General features: G+C 32.9%; 3 protein-coding genes across 5 annotated transcripts; 2 read left to right on the forward strand and 1 right to left on the reverse strand.

Annotated features, from left to right (window-relative positions):
• The first annotated feature begins 233 nt into the window (after positions 1–233).
• Positions 234–1,490, forward strand: LOC114399288. Its single transcript, XM_028361452.1, has one exon. The coding sequence runs from the start codon at positions 323–325 to the stop codon at positions 1,127–1,129; it is 807 nt and encodes a 268-aa protein (XP_028217253.1). The 5' UTR covers positions 234–322; the 3' UTR covers positions 1,130–1,490.
• Positions 1,491–8,470: 6,980 nt separating this feature from the next.
• LOC114399889 (carbonic anhydrase, chloroplastic-like) lies at positions 8,471–13,215 on the forward strand. Of its 3 annotated transcripts, none has more exons than XR_003663856.1 (10): positions 8,471–8,764; positions 9,760–9,818; positions 10,072–10,221; positions 10,303–10,351; positions 10,795–10,911; positions 11,014–11,067; positions 11,212–11,297; positions 11,949–12,054; positions 12,468–12,690; positions 12,878–13,215. XR_003663856.1 is itself a non-coding variant. In XM_028362106.1 (10 exons), the coding sequence occupies exons 1-9, from the start codon at positions 8,555–8,557 to the stop codon at positions 12,630–12,632; spliced, it is 996 nt and encodes a 331-aa protein (XP_028217907.1). In that variant the 5' UTR covers positions 8,471–8,554; the 3' UTR covers positions 12,633–12,671; positions 12,878–13,215. The 3 variants fall into 3 exon arrangements, 2 of the variants coding, with proteins under 2 accessions (XP_028217907.1, XP_028217906.1); XM_028362106.1 differs by having other exon boundaries at positions 12,468–12,671; XM_028362105.1 differs by having other exon boundaries at positions 12,468–12,626.
• A 2,406-nt stretch (positions 13,216–15,621) lies between these two features.
• LOC114400544 (protease Do-like 1, chloroplastic) lies at positions 15,622–21,582 on the reverse strand. Its single transcript, XM_028363036.1, has 8 exons — positions 21,099–21,582; positions 20,856–20,978; positions 19,777–19,948; positions 18,903–18,940; positions 17,874–18,072; positions 17,586–17,738; positions 17,163–17,297; positions 15,622–15,956 (listed from the first exon to the last, which is right to left on the reverse strand). Exons 1-8 carry the CDS (start codon positions 21,494–21,496, stop codon positions 15,879–15,881), a joined length of 1,296 nt encoding a protein of 431 aa, XP_028218837.1. The 5' UTR covers positions 21,497–21,582; the 3' UTR covers positions 15,622–15,878.
• Between the last annotated feature and the right edge of the window lie 872 nt (positions 21,583–22,454).

The raw sequence follows: 22,454 nt of genomic DNA on the forward strand, positions 1-22,454 counted from the left end.
AGACCCCGATCATTATTACTATGTCAATACTCGATATTGATTATCTACTACTATTAATAATAAATATATACGTACAAAAAAAAAACAAAAACAAAGCATCATCATCCATTACTATTATTATAATAATTAATTAATTAATTAATTAATCATGATCATGGTAATGCTTGAGACACACGGTGGCAGTTGCAGTGCTCTTTGTTTCCATCTTCTTCTTTCCCTATATAAATACCGCCAAACCTGTTTCTTACTTCTTAGAACAGAAACAGAACAAAACACAACAATAAAATTAAATCTTATTTTTCTAAAAAAAAGAGAAAAGAAAATGCAAAAAGTAGAAGAGAGTGTGATGGAGTCGTTGGTGTGTCCAAGCTTCAGCGCCTATTCCTCCAACACGCTCGACGACATCGCGGATCAGGTCACTCGAAACGACGTGCGTTTCCAAGAAAACGACACCGACTTCGAATTCGTCGCGTTTCGCAAGGTCGCCGACGGAGTTTTTGTGGACAACAACACCACTCCGGCGTTCCCGATCTTCGACCGCGACCTCGCCACCGCGGCGGAGGAGGACAGCGGAGAAGGAAAACGGCGAGCTTCCGGCGAGGAGGATGACGTGGCGGCTATTCAGATCACGCTCGGGAAGCTGCTGATGGACGATTCTTCAGCGTCGTGCTCGTCGTCGGAGGTGGAGGACGAGCTGGAGAATGTTCCGCCGGGGACGTACTGCGTGTGGACGCCGAGGAAGGCGTCGCCGGCGCCTGCGACGCCGTGCCGGAAGAGCAAATCGACGGGATCGTCGTCGTCGAAGCGCTGGAAGCTTCTGGATTTGCTGCGGCGGAGCAACAGCGAGGGGAAGGAGTCGGTGGTGTTCCTGACGCCATCGTCGGTGAATTCGGCGAAGAAGAAGGGAACGAAATCGGAGACAGGAAAAAAATCTCCGGCAAGTAGCGGCGGCGGCGAGAAGAGAATTGTGGCGGTTCCGGCGGTGTCGGCGCACGAAGCGCTTTATGTTCGGAACAGAGAAATGAGAAGAGAGGTTAAACGACGGTCGTATTTGCCGTATCGACAGGATTTGGTTGGTTTGTGTGTTAATCTCAACTCCATGGGCAAAGCATTCCCTCTTCATTTTTGACAATTTTTCTTTTTTATTATAAATTATAAGCAACAAAATTACAAACTCAAACTAGATTTTATATTTTCTTTTTTTATTTTAGTTTTTTTTTTGTTGTTGCATATTTTGTAGTGACTATAGTTGTTGTTGTTATTATTATAGTCTCATAGTCAAAAGTAACTTGAACAATATGGAGATTCAGTTGCAAAACTCAAGGTTTTGTGTTTTTTATTTGAAGGGTTGGTTTGGTTTGGTTTACAGTTAACGTGTGACCATGTAAATAATAGTGACAAGTCCTTTTAGCGAGTATGAAATACAATTTCATGCTTAAGTTTTTTATTTGTCTTTTTAAATGTGGATTTGAATACTGTTTTTAGTCTTATATTTTTGTTTTGATATTGTTTTTTAGTTTACTTTTTATGTATTATATATGACTTATGAGTATAAAATGATGTCATTGTTGTTTATTCTACCAGAGTTACTATTAACCTTATCATACATACATACATATATGGCATTTAATGTCACGTGACTACGTGTCGTTTTTTTTAAAGGCAAAGTATAGTATATATCATATAATCTACTCAAAAGTTCTGTACAAGCTGTACAGTATACAGGAGCCCAATATATCCACATGATTACGTGTCAAAAGTTCTTTAAGGAAGATCTTTAGTTTCAGTATTATAAATAAAAAAGAATCATATCAAATTAGATTTTTTAACAAAAATTCATCATTGATAAAATTAGTAAATAATTCATCCAAAAACATTTATAACAAAAATTATATCTATACCAAAGGCAATAGATGCAGATGCATGCGTGGTTTGGTAACATTCCAATTTTATTAGTGAATAAAGTGATTTCCAAAATGATTTCCAATTTCAAACAATTTGATTGGAAGTTAGTATATAACGATTTTAAGTCTTTTCTTAATTTGCTACCGGTTACAAAGTACGTAAATTCCGAAGTAAATTCATTTATATTACTTACTAAATAAAAGACTTGTTTAAAAAGATAACATTTAAAATTATTCTAAATATAACATTTAAAATAATTATTAAAAATTAACAATTTTATCATTCATGATAATTTATGATACATAATAATTTAAAAATAGTATGGTAATTTTATTATAGATGAATATATCGATTAGATGATTTTTTTGGATATAAATATGACATAATTTATGAAACTCCTTTTTATAATCAAGTGTAAAAGGGGAAGTTACAATTTTTCACTAACTCCAAAAAATGTTTTTTAAAATGAAAACAGTTTGTATTCTCTTCCGAACTCCATTCCACTCTTAGTAACTAATAGTTTCTTACTTTGGAAAGTATGTCTTAAAAAGTGTGTTTTGACATTTATATTACCCAATTAGGTCATGAGTCATTGACCACCTTCTGGTGAAGGGGGTTTTCTTTTTATTATTATTTAAAAAGAAAATTATGATTGGTTGAAAGGAAGAAGGGGAGACTAGAAAGTAAAATTGTTTGAAAGAAGTTTATTACCGAAATGAAAAGGAATGTAAGTAATATATTTTGTTGACACATTTTTTGGCTTAAGTTTATTAGAATTAAAAAAATCGGGCATTTTGCGAACTTTAATAAAATTCAACCTATAAACACACATATATTGAAAAATATAAAAGCATTTCTCTTTCTCTAATATCCAGTCTAAGAAAACCTTCGCTAGAGTGAGCAAGGCCATTTTATTATTATTATTATTGATGATGATTATCTATCACCATTCCATTTTCCAAAAATATAATCCAGGCTAGTATAGTGGTTTCCCAAATAAATTGCACTTTTGCACATATAGATAAGAGAGTAGAATTCGCTTTCCCAAAGCTTTAAAACTGTAGCTACTACTACGGCATGTCCTGATGAAGATGTGAAGAAGGATTGAAAGTGAAAGTGAGGGGTTTGAGGACTTTTCAACGAAGCAGAAAATTAAAGACCTTGATACAATGATGATAATGTTGACTAGGAACATAAAACCATAAATGATTAGGTGATAAGCTAACGTCAAATGGGGATTAATTAAATTGCCTTCTGTGGTACCTTCTAATTAGGAGGTGATGTTGCTTTAATCCTTTATGAGGGTCTCAGTTTATCTTCTAATACGGGCATTGGTCGCCAAAGAAAAAAGTTGCACCGCATAATATAAAGTGTGTACTTTTTAAAGGTTCTTTAATTTGTTTAATAGAAATTGGTTTAGACTTTGGATAAAATTCTATAGCACTAGAAACGTAATGTTGTTTCTCTCTTTCTATAAATTGAAATAATGAATTAATGATATTGAATAATAGTATTTTTAGTAATTATTTTATAATGGGTGTTTTTAAAAGCAATACAAATCACAAGTCATATCACAGAAAAGAAATTGCAAGTGCTAAGTAAATTCGAGAAAGTAAGGTTCCTCTCCAAATCATTCATGCTAAAATTGATTATTATTGTTATACAATTTGAATTATGCTAACATAATTTTGGAAAGACTTTTCTGGATGTATGTTAGCATAGTTTTGGAAAAGGCTTTGTTAGAAGTATAAAAATATAGTGTATTGTGGTGGATTCACGATTTTAGAAAGGGGTCATGTTGGGTTACAAGTGTGAGGCGAATTCCCACATTGGGTAGATGGAAAAGTTGAGCACTATATAAGTAGTGGGGAGAAGACCTATAAACCTGAGCCTTAAGGTTTTGGGTTGGAGTGTGGTGTCAAGTCTTCTTATGTGGTGACTCCTAGTTCACAGGTGTACCCCTCGAATCTAGAATTGTCGACGGGGTGGTGAGCAAGAAGCAAAAAAGGAGTTGTCGACGGGGTGGTGTTGAGTGGTGCGCGGCCGATAGCTCAATAAATGTAAATTACTTTCACAACCATTAAGTTTCAGATTGAGTGTTTTTCAAACTAGAACTATGCTACAACATTTTTGGATCATTAGGCTATTTTGGAATGATGTTAGTAAAATTCTAAATTGAGTAATCTGAAACACAATATGCATTCCAAAACACTCAATCCGGAACAATACTAATATCATTTCATAATAGGTGATCCAGGAAAACAGTTATTTGGCTTATAAATTATAAATCCAGAAATAGAAGGGGAGGAAAAACCACCTTGCAGAAGGGGAGGGAGAAGAAGCATAGTGGAAGAAGTGTCGTTGTTGGAAGTATTGGGCTTTAAAAGAGGGGGAGGGAGAAGAAGAGCAGGGCAAGAAGCAAAAAGGATGCTTGGGCGGCGTAGAAATTGGAAGAGAAGAGGATGTGCTAGTGTTGAGGGTTATTTTAGTCTGTTCATGTCTTTTTGAAAGTGCAGGAAGCAAAATAGAAGGGGCAGGAAGTAATTCCCTTAATATATTAACACATTATTGCAAGGCAGGAACCTTAGGGTCTCATGTATATATATATATATATATATATATATATATATATATATATATATATATATATATATATGGATCTTGCTTTTCTCATATTTCTTTTCAAGTTATCTTCCTTTTATTCTTTTAAAATGATTTTGAAAATTGTGTTAATATTTAATTGTAAAAATATTAATACAACTTTCAGAACCACATCATTTTTAAGTAACAGCACAACTTGAAAAAAGAAAAGAGAAGTTAATTTGATGTATACCCCACGATCATGGGAATGTAGTTACACATTGACGTTAACACGTGCAGTCTCCAATTACAAACGATTACAGATCACGGGATGATGTCATATATACTCCATTCATTGTCATAAGGCGTAGTTATGTATGCATACTCTCTCCCACTTATTCATCAAGGGTCCTGATTTATGTATTATTTTATTACCATAAAATTATGACATTTTCATAGTTTTATATTAAGATTTTAAAAGTATATATATATATATATATATATATATATATATATATATATATTTTGTTTATTTGATGACCCGAATCAAATCAATTAATTCTTAATTGAACTAATTTAGTTCAAAACTTTTCAAATTTGTTGAAAAGAAAATTAAATCTGAATATGTGTGTTCATGTCTAACTTGAATGATCACTGCAAAATTTGTTTCATCTTGAGTGGAAAATATGTGTACCTAACTTCATTTAATCAAATAGAATACAAATTATTTTTCACGTATATTTCAGAAGAGGAGTTAACCTCTGTCCGGAGGTTTGTATTGGGTGCATGTTGCTTCAATATTATGACTAAATAATCGAAATAATTATTTTCTAATATATTATATATCATCGTAGTTACTAATAAATAATAGAACTATGACCTAGTCGATCGATCACATTATAGAAAACTAATTTAATCAATAGAATACAAATTTATCGACTGACTTAACCGACTAATTTGTGAATATTTCAAGATATAAGATAATTAAATTAATAGTAGAATGCATACAATGAAAAATATAATAATTAAAATTAAAAATATTATTAAAGTAATTAATCTTTAAATAAAAAATTATGAGAGTTCAAAATTAATTAAAAAATTAAAATATGATTACCAACCGAAAATTTTTTATCCATAAAACAAAATTAACATTGATATAAAAATATTGTATATAAACATGACTATTTCTATTATTTTAGGAGTCTGATTTTTTTTACAAGGTATTAAACATTTATAATTTAATAAGTTAAATTAATAATTTTTAATACATCTTCAACTATTTTTTTTTTAACTTTGAAGTAACTTTTCAATTTTTCACCTACGTTTATATATATTTTTTCGAACATAGCCTAGTCTTAATCTCCACTCTTGTAACCCGTGGAGGGGTATCCGAAACAGGACATATATAAAAAATGTTGACATAATTTCATCATAGTGCACACTGAATGTTGACATCAAAATCAAATGGCACGGTCGATCACAATTGTGGTGTGTAATATAACAACCAAACTTGGTCATCACTCATTTGATAAACCAACGCCAAACCTTCTAACCCTTACACCAATCTTCTCTAAATTAAAGCAAAACCCTCCTTAAGCTTAAGCAGATTCAATTTTGTTGGCATTAATCTCTCCAAGTTGGCTTGCTTCTTGATCATGATTCATTACATTACAATGACTAAGGAGCAGTTCTGTCATGTTGATTGGCCAATGAATCTGGTGCAGCCTTGGGTGAGAATGTATGTTTCGATCTCTCTCCTCACTCTCACAATGATTATTATAGGCACCTTTAGGAGCAATGGCACACATATTACACACCACCATATGCATGCTAATTAAGGTGTTCTTAAATTTAGTAAAAGGGGCTTACTCTAAACACACTAGTTAAGGAATCAATAATATTTTTTTATATTAAAAACTGCATTAGGAATGTATTAAAAATTAAGGTGAAAGTGTATCAATTAACAACATTTTAATGAAAACTTCTTATTTTGATTCTTTAATTAGTGTTTTAAGAACATTTATTGGCTAATGTGAAAAGAAATACATAAACAAAAATGACACAAATATTAATTTATTACTTAAATAAGAAATTTTTGTGGGAATGTACACACGTTTAATTATGACTTATATCGTGTTTTGCTTTTGCTTTTTGATGTAAGGGATCCACATCCATCACAAGTTATTATGAGTAACTTTGCAGTATGGTTAAATGTGATGAAAGAATACTTGATCTACATTAACAAATTCATTTCAAACATGCACTTAACTTGTTTAGAAAAGTTTTGTTCCCTTCCTAGCTTGTATAATGGGAATTATTTTGCAATGCTAGCTAGCTGGATATGGTAGAAAAATGGATAAATGTGAGTCCATACTATACTATTTGAAGCTTTGTCTGTGTATGTATAAGCCCAACAGATACAACATAGTTGCAGTATTTAAATGCATAGCCACAAATTCGAAGCTTCAAGGATAGGGTTTTATCTTTTAGGTCCACCGCTTGGTTACCAACGGATTTATCTGGTTCGTCACGTATGAACCATTGGTTTACCAACGGATAGAAAAAGGCTCAAAAGATATATTTAATAATTCCCATATATTTCTTATTCTTGAATCTTCCACTTATTATAATTAATGCCAAAATTGTGAATTTACCTCAATCATTTTTTTTTTATCGTTTTGTCAAATTTTGGCATTCGATTTTGGAATGCTACACGTATTTATAAATCTAAGACAGTACATTAATATATACTTACATAAAGAAAAGACAACTACAATTATGCCAAATTATATAGTAACTAGGCTGTTAGAAATAACTAGGCTTTTATTCGATATATTCTTTTTCTTTTTTTCCTTCTTTATCGATGCAACGTTTCCGGCCAATTTCAGTTTTGCAGTAAAGTAGCTGTAATATATTTGCAATTGGCTGAAAAAACATATATTTTGTGATGACTGATGATGATCGACCTATATATGTCATTCTAAAATTAGAATTCGAACCATATTTAAGTTAGTAAAATAACGAAAATAAATTGAAATCTCCAAAGCTCTCTAATAATTAGTTCATATCACAATTTCATATGCATATATATCTCTAAAAGCAGAAAATAAAATAAAAAATAAGGTGATATTACTGTAATTAAAAGGGTAAAAGCTAAATATTTTTCTAAATAAAATTATGCAGCTATTTCCTTTTACTTGGTGAATTGTTGGATCACTCTGTGTCAACCAACCATATTGGATTTGGAGCTTCATGCAGAAGACAAAAGAGATGCAAGCCAGAGGAAATATAGAATGATCCAACATTTCACTATGTAAAAGGATTGCGCTAAAGTATATAAAATTGCATATCTGTCATAAATGGAATGCATATTCCTCCAAACTTATAGTAAAAGCACTGGATAGAAACATATAGTTACTGCAATAATAGTGCAATGAAGCATGCAATGTTTTGTCCCTTTCAGCTGGGGTATAAACAGTTACATTTTTCACCTACGTGGCAACTAGGCATTGCGTGCATGTCATGACACACAAATTGAAAGGAGACACATGTACCCTACAGCAATAAACCCTCTCAAATTAAGTCCCTTGGAATACCTACTACCACATTTTTTTCTTTTTTATTATCCGAATGTTGTCATAAGAATTAACGCGAATCTCATAGATAATATCTACAAAACAATGTTATGGTCCATATGTAACAATGTGCTAAGCACCCCTCAAAAATCAAGAAAACAAAATCAATTAGTGCACCTAAAAAATTTATGGCCATTTTTTGTGTTGTACATGGTTTGTGAAGGTAAATGGCAAAAAGGGTATGTGACAATTGAGGTAGAGGTGGGTGTGGGTGATCCAAAGTGACATAGGGTTATGGTCATTCTCTCGTAGTTAATCTCCAACATTCAAACCTCATCTTCAAGGATAGGAGTGAAGCTCTCCTTTGTTTGGCTTTCGTTTTCATTATCGACCAAAGGGTCACATAAAATGGGGATACCCAATTGGACATGCCACTATACACCCCATTGCTACGAAGGGCTATATAGCATAAACATTTGAGTCTTCATTGCACAATGTCGACCTCTTCCATTAACGGGTGGTGCCTCTCTTCCATCTCCCCAGCCAAAACCTCTCTCAAGAAGGCCACATTAGGCCCTTCTGTCTTCGCAACCGTTAGCACTCCTTCTTCTCCTTCTTCTTCTTCTTCTTCTTCTTCCTTCCCTTCTCTCATTCAAGACAGGCCTGTCTTTGCTGCCCCTGCCCCCATCATCACCCCAACTGTGGTATATATACCAAACACTACTACACTTTGATCATTCACACATTCAAATTACACATTTGTCATCGAATTTAATTTTTATGCACCATCGGTTTGTAAAAAATATTACTGTATTAACCAACCAGACATCATTATTCATATGACTTTCGATATAGTTGTGATAAAATTAACAAATTTATCATAGATAATCATTTGTGCATTGTCTGGACATATACTATTTACTCTTTGTTGTTTTTGTTTTGTGTTTCAAATTTTAAGGGATCCAAAATTCTTATAAACTTGGCATTTTTGGATCACAATGTGTGTTTGATGAGTTGTCACTTGTCACATATATTTTAACTTGACTTAGCTAGTTGATCATGTGCTTAATAATCTAACAATGTCCACGTATAAGGTTGCTATGCTTGTAAAAGGATTAAGTGTGTCGTTTAAAGTTTAGTTTTCACGTGTAACACCGTTTGATTTTTCTTTGACATCTACCACATGCACATTGGTAGCTTAGTTAGGTAACAATAACAAAGACAGGTGTGTGGCATGGATTTGTTCATGCACTACTAGTATGTGTCAGCAGCCAGAACCATACAATTAACAAATTATTTTTTATTAGGAAGACAATTCATACCGAAAATAAAAACTATATATAACGTGAATTATAGTTGTATGGGGGAGGTGTGTTAGTTGGAGGATTCTAAGGCGAATAAAGAAGCAAATCCAACAAAAAATAGCAACTAATTAATCCTCGGACAGTGTAAAATCAATTTTCCACATTTCCGAGGTTTTACATAATAACTGAATCCTGAATATTTTTTTTCCTTTAGTCCTCCCCCGGCGAATTCCACAGAATTTTATCATAGTTACTAACTTATGCTAAAGTTTCATGTTTAGGAGAAAATTATAATTAGAAAATTGCTTTTCGTTTCTCATCATTTCATTTTTTGGTCACTTGTTACTAGTTTGTTTTAAAAAAAACTGACACGTAATTTTATTTTCTTTTTGGAGAGAGAGGATATGGCAAAGGAATACGAGCAAGCTATTGAAGAACTCCAGAAATTGTTGAGGTAAGTCTCAATATATTATTGGAAGCATAACTAATCAATAGTTATATAAATACTGCCTATTAGTCGTCATGTGTTGATCGGATAATTTTTTAGTTAGTTTTTTTATTCACTTAATTGTTCTCTTTTTTGTTTATGTTTCCTTCAAAAACCGTGCATTGCACGGGGATCGATGCTAGTATAATTATAATATGCAATGTTTCACTATATATGTGTAGCTTCCTTGCAAATTGACTTGCCATGTATTGAAATATAGGGAGAAGAGTGAACTCAAAGCCACAGCTGCTGAGAAAGTGGAGCAGATAACAGCTTCTCTGGGAACATCATCATCTGATGGCATCCCATCATCAGAAGCCTCAGACAGGATCAAAGCTGGTTTCATTCACTTCAAGAAGGAGAAATATGAGTTAGTCATCACTATACCTTTTTTTTCATTACTTTTCCTTTATTTTAGTTAAGCTGTCTCATTCCTATTATTGTTCCACAGCAAGAATCCAGCTTTGTATGGTGAACTTGCCAAAGGCCAGAGCCCCAAGGTATTTTTTTTTCTGTGATGAATTATGAGTTTAATTTTCATGCCTAGTAATTGTAAAAATAAATTACACGCTCAACCAATCAAAAATCATAATAACTATCAATTTTAAGATGATTATTGTTGAAGTTAACAAACTTACCATATATAATAATTTTTTATTAGATGACCGTGTAAATAATTTATACTTTGAGTTTAATTTTCATGTATGGTTATTGTAAAAAGTTTTACATTGTTAATCACTCAAAAATTATGAGATATGATTATTGTTATAGTTAACAAACTTAACATACATAATAATTTATAATTGGATAACATATTTTACACTAAGACTGCATACATTATTTACTCATGAATTATTTATTTAGAGTAGAAAATCCCTTTCGGATTTAGAACGAAATTTTTGTTCTATAAAACTAATTTGGTCTTGTTTGTTTGTTTTTTCAGTTTATGGTGTTTGCTTGCTCAGACTCAAGGGTGTGCCCATCTCATGTGCTAGATTTCCAACCAGGAGAGGCCTTTGTGGTCAGAAATGTTGCTAACATTGTCCCACCATATGACCAGGTATGTTTTCAATACAACAAAAAATCCTTATTGAAATGTCTTAATACAATAATACTCAATTTGGTGCTCAAACTTTCTTTGTTTTACTCTGCTGTGTATCAGTCAAAATACGCTGGAACTGGGGCAGCAGTTGAGTATGCTGTTTTGCATCTTAAGGTATTTTACCAATCATTGGAAGATAAATGAACTGCATATAATTTCAGGCATAAAGTGTACTTTTTATGTTACTAATTAACATAAAAATTAATAATTGGTGGGAAAATATCACGAATTTTTAATCAATCTATTTTTTTCCCACAGGTGTCTGAGATTGTGGTCATTGGACACAGTGCTTGTGGTGGTATTAAGGGGCTTCTGTCTTTCCCATATGATGGAACCTACTCTACGTAAGTCATTTTGCTCTACATAAAAACTACACTCCATCAATTATTTACACCCTAGGTAATTATGATTTGATGCACATATTTTACCTGCTTGATGAAATTGGAACCAATTCTTATAAGGCAAATAAAGGCAGGGCAATTTCGTTGTTCAAATTCAAATTTTAATTAGTCACACTGAGTGAGTGTTTAGTAAAAACCTGTTTCTTCGAAATGATCACTTTTTTTTTTTTCAAATACTCCATAAGTAAAAATAATTGATTAATTCTTCAAAACAGACTGAAGCAAATAAACATGCACTAAGTATATCCAAAGAGCTTAATAGTCATGTACTGTGCCACCGATAGCCTAAACTAGTTTTGTATTATCATTTAATCACATATTGTTGTTGGTATAACTTTTAAGTTATTTATTACAAAAGTCAACAAGCTTATGGTGATTTATGATTAAATATGATATTATAAAATTATTTTATATTGTCAATGCATCCACGGTCATAAACTCATTCAATAATGAATTACTTCATGTTAAATTTTGACATGACTTCATCAAATGAAAATTTCATGGCTATTTCTCTTTTTGAAGGTATATTTACAAAGGTCTCTTATGACTCTAAGAAATTTTATTTTTTATTTTGGATTTATTGCATGTATACAGTGATTTTATTGAGGAGTGGGTCAAAATTGGCTTGCCTGCAAAGGCAAAGGTGAAGACACAGCATGGGGATGCACCTTTTGCTGAGTTGTGCTCACACTGTGAGAAGGTATGAGACACATTACAAGCTACATGCTAGCTAAATAGTATTTTCTAATATTTTTCACAAAACTCATAGACTTAACTTCAACACATTTTTTTTTTAATTCGGCAAAATAAACTTCAACACATATAATATAAGGACAAAACTTACATACAATTTCATAGGTACTTATGTTACTATTCTCCAATCAAATTAGAATTCTACTTCGATAATCTATGTTGACTTTTAATGCAAACTCTTATTACAAAGATTACTGGGTTAAAATTCCAATTCTGATTAGAGACAAGACAACACTAAAATCACCTAAGAAACTGCATCTAAGTTTTGTCCATAATATAATGTTTAAGCGCGACGATTTAGAAGCAAATTAAAACCATGTAGGTGATGCTTACAAGTTGAATTGGATTATGAATGTGCAGGAAGCTGTGAATGTTTCCCTTGGAAACCTTCTAACATACCCATTTGTTAGAGATGGCTTGGTGAACAAGACATTGTCACTAAAAGGAGGATACTATGACTTTGTTAAGGGATCTTTTGAGCTCTGGGGCCTTCAGTTTGGCCTTGCATCCTCTTTCTCCGTATGAACATCAACCATTATCAATGACCTCATCTTGGTTCCCTAAGTATTCTCCTATCTAAAATGTACTCTGAAATTAATATTGCCCTTGTTATGAATGCATGCATGTGCTGAATTTCCTAATAATAAAAGTGGATATGGAGATTTCTCCATCACCCTCTATTCCAAATTTGAAGTTCAATCCATTTTGATCAAAGAAACATGCAATATTTTTTTATGGTCTTTCACCACTGCATTTTTCTTCTTTGTTAGGTTAAAGATGTGGCCACCATTCTGCATTGGAAGCTATAGGGGCCATGCTTAGAGGTCGTGTGTATCTGCAATGAAGAGGCCTAGCCACCTTCATCACCATATGATATTTATAAAAATATATATATATATGAAACTATGAACTGCGTTTATGCATGTCGGAAAATCTTCTTTTGATAAGAGTTTGGAAATCCTCTTGTAACAAAATTTTCATTATTCAACCTTGATCTTTATATAGCCCGCAACACCGAGAGAGATGACAAATTAATCTTAGTTAATTATATAAGCAATGCTAAATTGTATGAAGATTCAAAGTTTTAAATACAGTCGCATTGCAGTTAGTCACGTTTGTTGAAATCATGGCAAATCGCAGATAAATGTGGTCGATGCAATCTCAAAAATTATAGCAGACAGTTAAAAAAACTTGATGTTGCAGCCTAAATCACGGTCACCACCACTGTTTTTTAAAACCTTGTACGAAATTATTATTTTGGAACAATGTTTTTAATTAATTGACTCAACTATAATTTAAAAAGTAAAAAAAATAAAAGTTGGTAGTTAACGGAAATCATGAGAGCTTTATATAAATTACTACAAACTAGAGAGCTTTATACAAAGTCTTTGTGTAACATTTGCACACTGTCAAGTTGTCAACTTATACTGATGCAGTCTACTTTTTATCATGGCACATGTGCTTTTTATACTCATTAATTTGTATATTTCATATGAAAGTTTTTATAGTTTTACCTTTATGGATTTCACGTCTCAAAAACCAAATTAGAAAGAATCCTCCTGAATAATGAAGACAAGTTTATAAATTCCCAAAAATAAAAAATAAAATAAAAATATGGTACGGTTAATATGGTCTACGGATTTAGTTTGAAAGTATTATGATGTTTCTGCGTTAAAATTGGTACAATATATTCAAAAGAGTGTGTTGCTAACATTTTTCCCGGAACCTATTCTTGTGATGGAGGATATGTAGTATTGATGTTATTTATGTAACTAAGGTAACTATATATGCTTATGCTACAGATATATCCAGAACCTATGGTCAGTCACGTTTGCACTCTGTTGAGAGTTGTAAGGGTATTGCTCTGTATAATTGTTATGACGTTAATAAGTGGAATGTTAAGAGTGTTATAAAGAGAGTTTTGAGAGGGAGACTAGAGCGGGTGTGTGGAAAAAATCAAAGTCTTACATGGACTAAAGATAAAGCCATGTAATAATATAAAAGTGAGGGACAATCTTCACGTATGTTAACTTTTGAAGTTAAATTAGGCCTAAACTAATCTGAGGTCTAAGATTCTTAAAAGATTTATCTTAGATTGATATGGTTACAATTAGAATACAATTAAGGATGGTTTCGGTTATGCTTTGACAGGGGTTACTGTTTATTTATGTTTATGCTTCATAATTCAATTGTAACCAATGTCTTTAGTCACTTCTGTATGTGATCCAAGGCATGTCTTATGCCATTTTATTAATATATCTTATTTTGTCAATTTTTTTTTTTATAAAAAAAAGGTTCCCTCAGCGGGTAAATCCCCAATTATACAGACCTAGCGTGCTTACGTCGGGGTAATCCCCATAACAATAATGAAACAAATTATGGAACCAATGTATATTTTTTGTGAAAGAGGTATTAATAATAAGTTATATATTTTGTTGGAATTAAATGTGTACACCTTCAAAAGAAGTTGTGAACTAACTGGGGAAGGTTGAAGTTGAGAAATTGGAAGCTATAATAAAATTATTCTTTTTTTGGTGAATACTATATTTTTTTTTATTGCATTCACTTTCTTCATTGTAAGGAAACTGCCATGGAACAGGATTCCAAACTGCAGTTGCAATCTTGCAGTCACAATTATACTTGCGATACAATTGTTACATTGTAGCGACAATTGCAATTGAAAAGCATAATTTAAAACCATGGTCAAAACAAGGTCATGTTTGCTTAACATTGCAAAAATCATGAAGACCAACCATGATCTTGCTAAAATTTTCAAACACCAAAATACTTCAGCACAGTTTGTTATTCACATTTTGTGGCACAATCGCGATTCTAGAATGGAGAAAATTTAAGATAAATGTTCTTGTAGACTACTATTTAGAAAACAAAATGAGAAAAACCAATTGACACCAACGGTTAACATCTTCCTGTGCAAGGTGAAGAAGTTGCGGCCTTCCAAATAAAAACTTTATATCATGAAGTTACAAAGTTCATACCCTAGGTGAAATAGACACAAGGGAAGAGTAATATACCGAACCAACACACAAAGATGAAAATTTATCAAGAGCTATAATCATAACAATCCCTCAATAATCTGTCATCTATAATATCAAATAAATCATTTTCATCTTTGATAAATTTACCAAGAGCTATGGTCATAACAATTCTCCTACTAACTACTTCAATCATTTTCCAACACCTCATTTTTTTTTCTCACTTCCTCGTAGGATTATGTTATCATTTAAGAAAGACTAACTATATGATGGATATGATCAATTTCCTGATTTGAACAAGATAGGTTGAGATTTTATAATGTTTGATACTTTTACTTATTCGATGCTATTTTACGTCCCAAATGAACTATCCTTTTGCCGAAACACTGTTATCTCACTATTTTAATGTGCATCATTATTTTCAATTGTACTTTCTCTGACGCCCTTTTTCTAAAATTAAAAAAAATAAAAGAAATAAAAACACAATTTCAGAATATATATAAAAAAAAAAGAAAAAAATGTAGCACAATGATCATAACCCCTTGTATGAATTTGTATGGGGGCAAAATAGACGTGGCAAATTATATTAAGTTTAATAATGAGAAAGTTAAAAGGATGATGAGCTGGCAGTCCCATAGTACATATGTACACTTGGACCTGTTTTTATGAAGCAAGATACAACCTAAGAATACACATACACAGCTGCATTCATTCCTGGCATATGAAATGTATATACATGCAGTATAGGATGGATGGATGGATAATGAATTGCATATCATCATGATTCATCAGGCTTTGGCTCCAGAATGACGGGTATCTTCTCCTTGTGGTCACCTCTCAACACCTCCACAATCACCTGAATATCATTATCAACATCATTAAGCATTAAACTAGGATAATAAATCAGCTTCAAATTGGGTTGAGTCTCTCAATGTAAGTTTAACATATAAAGGGTTAGGGCGGGGTGAATGTTTTTATATAGAGAGAGGCAATTCTACTAACCAAAAATCAGAAAGACAAACCTAGACACATCCACATTAAGTTAAAAACAGATTATGAAAACAAATAGGGTGTTCATTGGATGGATTTGGCTTGGTTGTCCCTACGCAACTTGAAATTTTGATAAGGTTATTTCCTTAAATCTGAATTTAATCCGACCAAGACCTGATAATGTATAAAAGCTTTACACTATAACGCCTAAATATAAGAGTTTTAATTTTTATGCACTATTAATGTAAAGATTTTTCCCTGTCAACCAATCAAAAATTATCTTTAGGTGTGACATTTAAAGTAATTATTATATAAGTCAACAAATTTGTCATACGTGACAATTTGTGATTGATGACAGTATAAAAAACCTTTACACTATTGTGCATAAATATGTAAAATCTTATGTTATAAAGTATTATTACTAATAAATATTTGTTAAGAAGAATATGTGCATCCACGGGTTGGGATAATTGAAGTATAACCCAAACTCATCCTTAAAACAACTTGGTCTAATTTCTAAAATCCAAGCCTGTCAAAATTAGCTTTGACTTGACTTTGGTTAGTGACATAGAACAGTCTAAAACAGCCACAAAAGTAGATAATTGTTTTGGTCCATTCCTCCAAATATTTCATTTTTGCTGTCGATTATTACCATTCAGACAAAATGATACGTAAGTTACATTAAAAATTTGTACAGACAAAAGCAAATAAGATATTTGAATTGACTGTGTCCAACTGCCCAAATATTAATAGGGCATATTATATACTATTAACTGGGGGAGGGAAGACAATAAAGCAAGGCATTTAATTGAACAAGCAAATCAACCAATTGCAAAAGGCATACTTGAACATGTTGCTTTCTACTATATTCTCCCTTGGAAGGTTACCATGTCAACCGTATGCTTAAACACACAATGAAGCCAAATTTGACCATGTTCTTACAACCTCTTTTTTATTTTGCTTTGGAAATCCCAGGATTTCATAGTAGTTTTTAAAAATAGCACAATTAAACATTTATATTCAAGTTATACATTTTTATAAGAACAATAGAGCAGTTGAATCAGCACCATACCTTATCACCCACTTTACACTGGTCAAGAATTCTGTATAAATCACTTCCATTAGTAACCTTCTTATCATTCACAGATGTTATGATGTCACCTAAAATGAGTCTACCATAAGAGTCACGCTTTGTTGATTGCAAGCCCTACAAAATAGAAATTTAACCAGCTCCATTGAAAAATGATAATCAAGTAAATCAAGATGAAGCAATCCAATGAGTAACAGCAATTAGTTTTAATAAGATGTGGCAAAGAAGCTTAAATGGTATGAACAATTTTTGTGACTAGCTTTAGTGGTATTAAAGAGGCTAAGTTTATGGCAACGTGAAATCTATGCCACTATTTGGTGCACTTAGCTGGACTCTCATATACAAATGAATTTCTACATCTTATAAATTTCCTCTTTTATAAAAATAATATAAGAACAAACTTACTGCTTTCCCAGCAGGACCATTGGCAGGAGCATCTAAGACAAGCACTCCACTTACTCCCAACTGCTCCACAGACTGATCAGGGGCAAACTTAATCCCTAAAATAGGTCTTGTAACCTTCCCAAACTTCACCAACTGGTCAACAATACCATTTACCTGAATATATAAAACAACAAGCATATTAGCGATTTTATTTAGATTTTAAAGGATATGAAAAAGAAGTTTGTGTTTCCATGGACAGTTGTCTCTTGAAGACATACAAATTAAAAACAGGTCAAAGTAAAAACTCACAGTGTCCACTGGAATAGAAAATCCAACACCAGAGGATGCACCAGATGGGGAATATATCGCTGTATTTATCCCAATGAGATTTCCAGAACTATCTAAGAGAGGCCCTCCACTGTTGCCAGGATTAATTGCTGCATCTGTCTGTATAACATCTTGAATTGGACGACCAGTTGCAGCAGAACTAATTTCTCGCCGAAGTCCACTGTTGAGGAAGTATATATCAGTAAAACACAATCAACACAAAAGAAACATATAAAGGATAAGACAGAGTATCCAACTTTAAAGTTATTAAGTATCAGCACAGCATATGTTTATGATGTGAACATTTGAAAAACAATACTTATGGAATACCTACCATGCTTAAAAGGTTGAAATTTCACACACAAAAAAAGAGAAGAGATGTTGTATGAACTATGACACGTCTTTAATTCAGGAAAGGTAATAATGGCTTCCCATATGAAGAAAAAAATATGATTTCTACAATAAGATTTTCCCACAAGTTTCTACATTACAAAACGCCTCTTTTGCTTAATCCACCTCTTCTGCTAACCTTTTAGGCCTAGTTTGAAAAAACTTCTCAACAAGTACTTATAGGAGAAGAAAATAATAAAGTAAAATAAGTCACACTTTTTCCATAAGTTAAAATCAACTTATGCACTTCAACTTTTTAAAAGCCCTCCCATCCAATTTTTCATAATTGAGGTACATAAGTTGATTTTAACTTATGAGAAAAGTTTGATTTATTTTACCTCTTTTGCAGTCACATTTTTTGGTACAATAATATCTTTCATTCATCTTCCCAGATGTTTCTAATTCAAAATTTACAATACAGTGCAATTCATCTTGAAAACTACCCCAGAATGTGACACTGAAAACAAGAAGACAATAGTTGCTATTTTTAGACACCTAATAAAAAGGCTTGATCACAAATGTAAAATCTGACATGAGGAAAGGAAAAGGAATAGCAAAGTAGAAACTCCTTTGGTAGGTAATAGGAGTTAGATCAAAATATTCACTTCAGAGTTTTCATACCTGATGACACCAGTTGTGAGTGTGTGGTCAAGTCCAAACTGCAAGATAAGAATAAAGAATCACATTGGCATATCAAGAAACTGTTGATTGTGTCAATCATCAACAACAAATAGTATTCAATGTGAATGATTAAAAGCTACATAAAGAAGCTAGGCAGCAATTACAAGGTACCAGCCATGACAATTTATGAATTTAGTAAGTTTCTTTTTATCCATTACATACAAAAAATTATGGTTTTGTTTTGAACCCACCCCTCTTTAAGCAATTGAATTGCTAAAAAAATCATGTGAAACCACCCATATTTCTAGATGATAGTTGCAGAACATAACCCCAGCAATTTTTTTGAGAAAAAGGAAGGGGCACAAATCTTCCTTTACATCACAAGCATTTATAACTCAGATCTCCAATACATTTTTTAACATAAATTTTTGCATATACATTTATAAAAGGAGCAGGCAATGCTAATTAAATATCTATATAATTATGAAAACTATTCTTTTCTTTTTTCTTTTTGTACCCCATTGCCCAGAGGCTCTTCGCTATGCGAAGGTATGAGGGAGGGATATTGTACGCAGCCTTACCCTTGCATATGCAAAGAGACTGTTTCCGGATTCGAACCCATGACCAACAAGTCACCAAGACACAACTTTACCGCTGCACCAGGGCTCGCCCTCATAATTATGAAAACTATATGTTAGATTAAATGAGACAACTGTTAAGAATATGATTTAGGAAGAACGAAATCCCCTTGATCGTAAAATCCTAGCTCAAGCTCTAATTAATATTAGATTCAACCAGGATCGCCATCATTCTCTAGATTGGAAAATTCATAATAATGCATATTTATAACACTAGATCAGCAGGGACATCTCACCGGGTTCCCAATAGCATAAACCTTCTGACCAACAAGCAGGTCAGCAGAGACCCCAATAGGTATAGGCCTGAGCTTGTCTTTAGGTGCATCAACACGCAGCACCGCAACATCCTTGTCTTGGTCAAAACCAACAACGTTGGCATCGTAAGTTGACTGGTCAGCAAGAGTGACCCTGCACATAACTAGCATCACTTTGAATAGGAGCAATCACTTCACTCAATCCATGCCAACAAGTGTATTTATCTATCTACCATCAAACTTTCTTCTCAATGAATTCACTTTTCAATACCATGCAAAAGTTGCAATGCAAATACACTCAGAGACATTTAATGAGGTGCAAATGTGCAAAGTAACACACATAACTGTCACCTCCCTTTTGTTTTAATGCAACCTAAATTATATAACCCATTTAATTATAGATAACTCACATTATACACGATATGAAAATATTCAACTGCAAAATTTAAAAGCTCCCATTTGCCAGCATCATATGACTCAAAAGTCAAACAGCAGACATGTGCACCTCTCTAACTAGAAGCAACGAGCAAAAACGTACGAGTTTGAGAAACTGGATCAAAAGATGCGAAAATAAATAATAATTAGAATGCACTAGCAGTGTAAAGTTTTTTTTGCCCTGTTATTCAATTACAGACTGTTACATATGACAAAATTGTTAGTTTTTTTTTTTTTTTTTTTTTTTTTTGTAAAAAGAGTATAATTTTCATTCACTGTAATGTGTTTTTCATTTTCAACTAATTAAAAATCACTCTAGCTATGACATTTAAAATAGCTATTATAAAAGTCATTTATCTTACCAAACACGGCAATTTATGATTACAGTGTAGGTTATATTAAATTCTTGTAAGAATTACTTTAAAATCCATATCTTGATGATTTCCAATTAGTTTATAGTTCTTTACATTGACAATATATATATAAAAAATAACTATAAGGGGAGTATAGCTCAGTTGGCTGAGTATGTGCGTTAGTTATTGTAAACTCCTTGACACTCTCTTCAATTCCCATAGATAAAAAAAATATCAAAATAAACTAAGCAAATAAAACAAAAAAATACCAACTTGAGATCAGAGGCACCACGGATAACGTGATAATTGGTCACAATATGACCCTCCTTATCCCAAACAAAGCCAGATCCTGACCCCTGAGGAACCTCCAACACGTCCAATGTAAACGCATCCTGCCTAAACACGAAACCCCCGCATTGAGAAACGCAAAGAGAAAGCAAAAGGGTCAAAGAAAAACCAATCAAAATCAAATTTTGAAGAGAATCCAGAAAAGGGAGTGTGGGTAGGTGGAATTACTTGACAGCAAGGTTGGTTATGTAGACAACGGAGGGAGTGTTCTCTTGGAAGAGGCGGACGGTGGCGAGTTCATCGGACTGGAGCTTCCTTGGGGAGGTGACAACAAAGGCGGCGGCGGAGTCGGCGGGGGAGAGGAGGAGAGTGAAGGAGAGAGCGAGGGAGGTGCAGAGAAGGAGAAGGGAGTTGGGAATGGTGAGTTTGGGGAAGAGGGGTATTATTGGAAGTGTCGGTTTTGGGTTTGGGGGGCGAAGGAGGAAGAGGATGGGAGTTTGGAGATGGAGGGATTTGGAGAGGTGAATGGTGGTTGGTTTGGTGGTGTTTGAGGAAGAACGAGAGAGTGAAAAAGAAGAAGAAGAAGGAGAAGGGAAGAGTGTGGAAATGAGTGAACAAGTGGCCATTGTTTTTGGTTGGAGTGACAAAGGATGTCTGTTATGCTAAATGGTTGGAAATGTTGTTTGTGGTGCTTAGATCAGTTGGGATCTAGTGTGTGATGGAGCTTCAGTTAACACAATATAATAATTATATTATATTGACTTCCATGGTGCTGATCTGGCAACTATTACACTCAGCCGATTATTACAACTTCTACATATTTACCCAAATCAAAATCTACAAATTTAAACATGGTGAATTAATAAGAAACAATATTATATTTAAAATTTTTAAAAAATTATTATAAAATACAACAAACTTATCATATATGATATTTTAAGATTAAATGATAATATAAAATTATTTAAATTAATTTCTTGGTTGTTATGTTATATATATTCACGGGATGTTGAAGGAAAGAAAGTGTCTAGAGGCTCGTTGGCTCAATTTTGCTCTCCTAACTTTGTCTTAATCATGAACTTAAGGTGAAGCGTGGAGCTCACCTCTACTTATACAAAGCATCCCTTGACAACTCTTTACACATGTCCTCTCGTAACATTATCAGGGGAGATTCTATCGACTCTATACAACGTATAGGTATTGATGGAGGTGCAACTAGCCCGTCTAATGATCCTTTAGATGATATTGGAGGTCTTATGATAAGATCTAAAACTAAACGGAAGCAAGCATTACAAGTTTGATTCTAAAGATCAAAGAGAAAGAAGACTAATGTAAATTAAGAGTTACACCTAATTGGGTTACTCTCCTACACATTATTGATGAAGATGCGTTGATGTCAACTTGAAAAATCAATTTGGGAAGCCCAATTTACAAAACAAGAAGCATCCATGGGCTGAGTTGATAAATTTTGGTGGACTATTAATATTGAACTGATTAGATGATAATTAAACCCATCATACATGATCTTTTATTGTTATTTTATAGTCTTTTAATTATTAATTAGTTATTGGGCCTTGGACCTAA

The sequence above is a fragment of the Glycine soja genome, chromosome 19 (assembly GCF_004193775.1).
Source record: "Glycine soja cultivar W05 chromosome 19, ASM419377v2, whole genome shotgun sequence".
In the NCBI taxonomy this organism is placed as follows: Eukaryota; Viridiplantae; Streptophyta; class Magnoliopsida; order Fabales; family Fabaceae; genus Glycine; species Glycine soja.